This window comes from Triticum aestivum, chromosome 5B (genome assembly GCF_018294505.1).
Source record: "Triticum aestivum cultivar Chinese Spring chromosome 5B, IWGSC CS RefSeq v2.1, whole genome shotgun sequence".
NCBI lineage: Eukaryota > Viridiplantae > Streptophyta > Magnoliopsida > Poales > Poaceae > Triticum > Triticum aestivum.
This window is the reverse complement of record NC_057807.1, coordinates 441,289,526-441,293,941: the sequence shown is the minus strand read 5'-3', so window position 1 is coordinate 441,293,941 and position 4,416 is coordinate 441,289,526. Positions and strand designations below refer to the sequence as shown.

Here is a 4,416-nt window from a genome sequence, read left to right as displayed (position 1 = left end):
ATTATAATCACGATCTTATTTTTTGCGGGTAAAACACTTGTATTACTCAACCAGAAGAGCATTACAATCAACATTGTTCAACTCAATCGGCCCACGAGGAGGGCCAGACCCTAGCGAAATCATAGTTCTGCCTTCCACACGAGCAAAGATAGCCAAATAATTGCTAACCTTATGTTGTGAGCGTCTAACATGATTAATACTAGTTCTACGTAGGTTTAGGAGTAGCTTTATCTCCTCAACCAAGGAAGAGTAAACCGATCTGTCACTGTCGCCAGACTGAATCAAGTGCATCCCCTTGTTGGACAATCACCTCCAGTGGCCGAGCAGAACAACCACGCATATTCCCAGTCCCAGAGGCTTCTGGCAGTTCCAAAAGGGACATATTTTGTGGAGTAGTGCACGAGGAGCATGGACCGAAAGAACGACGAGCAAGTGACTACAAAAGAGCCATCATCAGTCCCAAAGGGCAATGGTTAGCAAAATCACCGTGCATTGCGCTTCGTGAGCTCTGAGCTGAACCCGATATACTCTGAAATGTACACCATGCATATGTAGCAAAATCACCCAGCCTTGCACTTGTAGAATTACGGATATCTAAATTGTTCTCTCTCTGGAATTTATCCGGTGTGGAAATTAGGTCCAGGAAATCCGCAGACTATCATTCGTTTGCACGTATGAGCAAGATAGGTTGTTGGGAATGTTTACCTGGAAAATAAAGCCATCTGAAGTGTGTTTCCAGTCGGAGATTGTGCCTCCAAATGGAGGTCTACTTTTCTCCCAGGAATCATGAAGACAATGATGCTGTTTTAGCAACCTGCGAAATTTTAGTGATTGCGCTACAAGGATGAAAGTGCATGTCTTCTGGAGTTCATCCCTCATGAAGGATGTCAAATGATCTTCAGGGCCGCACGTGCTGTTTGCTCTGTCAACAGAGACAATCAAGCAGAAAAACTTTGCCCTTTATCAGTCCATAAAAAGGTTCCTGTTGGCTGTTACTGAATCAAACCATGGCCTTGTAGATTTATAAACGCACTACATCTTGGCAGAATCACCAGTAATCTCCACAGGAACAAGATCCACTACTGAAATGATGAAATCTATTTGTGTCCCTCACAACAATCTCCCTTCCAAAAACTTTGGAGATGTATTTGAATGCAGAGTGGCAATCCCCACATATCCTAATATTTTTCATGATACGAATTGTTGCCCCTGCAGGCATTTCGATCAGTGCAAATGCAAGCGCAAGCTTCTCGCTGTGGTACTGTAGGTTTGCCTCCTTCTCTTGATCATCTACATGCAGAAGCACATAATCCATATCAGGAACATATCCTTCTTTCCTAATCTTCTTGCTTATCTCACCCCACATCTTATATATCTCTTCCGCTTGTGGATGGGTATCATCATTTGCCACAAACATGTGCACAGAATTCTCCATCTCAACCCAACTGCATGCAGGTTCCTTCTTCACACCAGTTGTCTTCATCATCATCCTCACTCTGGCTGCAGCATCCCATTGGCCTGTGGAAGCATATATGTTATACAGCAAGACAGGTGGACCACTATCATCTGGGTCAAGTTCAAATACATGATCAGCTGCAAATTGCCCTACTTTAGCATTCTTATGCATTCTGCAAGCCGCAAGCAAGGCTCCCCAAACTGCAGCAGTTGGCTCCATGGGCATTTTAAATATAAAGACCAGAGCATAATTTAGTAAACCAGCTCGGCCGAGAAGAGCAACAACCGTAACATAATGATCAATCTCTGGTTCTAAATCGTACTCCTTCATCATTTCAAAGTAGCGCTTGCCCTCCTTCACCAGTCCTCCATGGCTACAGGCAGTCAAAATGCAAAGGAAGGTGATCTGATTCAGGTAAACGCCAGACTTCCTCATCTCCTCAAAATGGGAAACTGCTTCCTTCCCGAGCCCATATTGTGCAAATGCTGTGAGCATTGAGTTCCAAGTAACTAGATCCTTATTATCCACACGGTCAAACACCTTTCTCGCGTCGATCATGCTCCCTGATTTTGCATACATGTCAAGCAATGTATTTCCAACAAATGCAGTCAGTTTCTGCCGAGATTTAATCACATGTGCATGCACCCACTTCCCCTGCTCAAGAGCACCTAAACGAGCGATAGAACTGAAGACACTGGAGTATGTAAAATGTGTCGCTTCAAACCCATTTCTCAGCATCTCTGCAAAGGTCATCAGAGCAGACTCTCCATCACCCTTCCTTGCAAACCCGGAGATCAATGCGTTCCAGGAAACCCCATTCTTCGAGTCAAGTTTGTCAAACACTGCGGTGGCCATGTCCATCTTCCCACACCGCGCATACATGTCGAGAAGCGCGCTCCCAACATAGACGTCCTCATGCCAACCACACTTCACAGCGAGAGCATGGATCTGCCTCCCGGTGCCGCTGTCAGCATAAGCGCCGGCAGCCTTGAGGAGGCTGGCGAACGTGAACCCGTTTGGCTTGAACCGCCCCTTCAGCATGCCAGGGAGCAGCCCGATGGCCTCCACCGGCATGTCGTTCTGCGCGTACCCGGCAATGAGCGAGGTCCAGGAGACCATGTCTTTCCTCCGCATTTGGTCGAACACATTCCGCGCGTCCAGCACGCTGCGGCACTTGCAGTACATGTGGATGAGCGAGTTGTCGAGGAAGGCGTCGCCGGCGAACCGGGAGCTGCCCAGGTGCGCGTGGATCTTCCTGGCATCCTCGAGGTTCTTGGATTGCGCACAGGCGGTTATGAACGAGCGGTAAACGCGCGGGGTCGGGGCGAGCTCGCCGGCGTCCAGGAGATCGAGGTCACGGAGGACGGCGGAGGCGGCCGCGACGGGGTTGGCCGCGGTTGAGGTGTAGGGTCTGGTGCGTCGGTAGAGGAGAAGGTAGTTGGGCAGAAGCTTGTGGGGCTTTCTCATGGAGGTGGCGAAGGAGGCCGCAGGTGTCCGACGTTTTGCTCCCGAGAAGGCGAGAAGGAACGAGGGGTCCGTATGACAAGAACAGCGAGAAAATATATTTTTGGTTGATTCTCAGTTTCCTTTTTACTACTCCATCCGTTCACAAATACTCCCTCCTTTTTTTTTTACTCCGCATATAAGGTTTGGTCAAAGTCAAGCCTGGTTGAGTTTGACTAACTTTATATTAAAAAATATAAATATTCACAATATAAAATCAATATTATTAGATGCATCATGAAACGTATTTTCATATTATATAGTTTTAGTATTGTAGATGTTCATATATTTTTATATAAATTTGGTCAAATTTTGTGTAGTTTGACTTTGACCAAATCTTATAGCAGACTAAAAAGAAACGGAGGGAGTACTACAAGATGTTAAAAAAAATCTGAATTGAATGCATATGGATATATTTTAGTGTGTTTGTTCACTCATTTTAGTTCTAGTGTAGTTTATATATTTTTCACAAAAAAATAGTTTATATAGTAGAGTATTAATTAATATATCTAAAGCAAATTTTATTTTGAACGGAGGTAGCATAAAAGGGAATGGCTAGTTCGATCGATTTAGAAAATTGTTAAGAGAGTAGCAAGGGCCTCTCTATAGCCCATTCCACATAAATCAGATTTAGTCTATTTTCTTTTTATAGTATGAAGAATTAAGCACCTTCTAGTCCACCCGTTTCATTATTTTTTAAATGTGAACTTTTCAATCCCAACATCTCACCCCTCAGGTCCATGCTCTAGCAACACAACATCTCAACAAATTTGGTCTGCCGCACTCGTCCGCATCGGAGTCATCGTTTTCACTACCCGTGTGGCCGCCATCGCGTAGCTCCGTCCTATCGTCGTGAGGTCCCTTTTCGCTGGAAATCGAATCGGCCAACCTCAAAGATGGCATCGGAGGGTCATTTGCAAGCCTTAGTCGATCGACGGCGCTGGAAACAACCAAGTAACCGCCGCCGCCCCCTCATTGTCGGCCCTACATTCCCGTCGCGTGGGTCGCCTCCACCCCTGAGATCCACCGCCATTCGGCCCTAGTCAAAGTCCATCGCCGACCACCGTTGCTCCGCCCACCGCAGCCCACAAGGTATTTGACAAATTGCCCCAACCATTATTGTTCACGTTTTTTTTTGTGTTATTCATTGAGTACAATCTCAAATTAATCATGAAACGCTCTAATGTGTAGATGAAGAGATTGGGGGAGATGTACTTCGACAATTCTTCATCAGAGGAGGAAGACGATGATGATTTTGAGGTGGTGGCGGGCGCGATCACTGAAGCGGGTGATTGCAGGAGATCGAGCGCGTGGTTCCCAGATTGGTCGCATATGGATTATCCGAGATATGATCCATGGTCATGATGATCTAGTGAGGGATGGCACCTATGGATTATAGGAAACTCAATGCGTAAAACAAAGAAATGAAATAGCGGATACCGGTCATTGATGGTCTT

General features: G+C 45.9%; 1 protein-coding gene across 2 annotated transcripts; it reads right to left on the bottom strand.

The window, feature by feature from the left end:
* Window positions 1-18: 18 nt before the first annotated feature.
* LOC123112329 (pentatricopeptide repeat-containing protein At3g24000, mitochondrial) lies at window positions 19-2,991 on the bottom strand. Of its 2 annotated transcripts, none has more exons than XM_044533287.1 (2): window positions 706-2,991; window positions 19-610 (listed from the first exon to the last, which is right to left on the bottom strand). In XM_044533287.1, the coding sequence occupies exon 1, from the start codon at window positions 2,921-2,923 to the stop codon at window positions 1,049-1,051; it is 1,875 nt and encodes a 624-aa protein (XP_044389222.1). In that variant the 5' UTR covers window positions 2,924-2,991; the 3' UTR covers window positions 19-610; window positions 706-1,048. The 2 variants fall into 2 exon arrangements, with proteins under 2 accessions (XP_044389222.1, XP_044389223.1); XM_044533288.1 differs by having other exon boundaries at window positions 19-436.
* Between the last annotated feature and the right edge of the window lie 1,425 nt (window positions 2,992-4,416).

Excerpts from the sequence above, each read along its gene's own strand:
- LOC123112329 (XM_044533287.1), bottom strand. The coding sequence starts at position 2,923 with ATGAGAAAGCCCCACAAGCTTCTGCCCAACTACCTTCTCCTCTACCGA.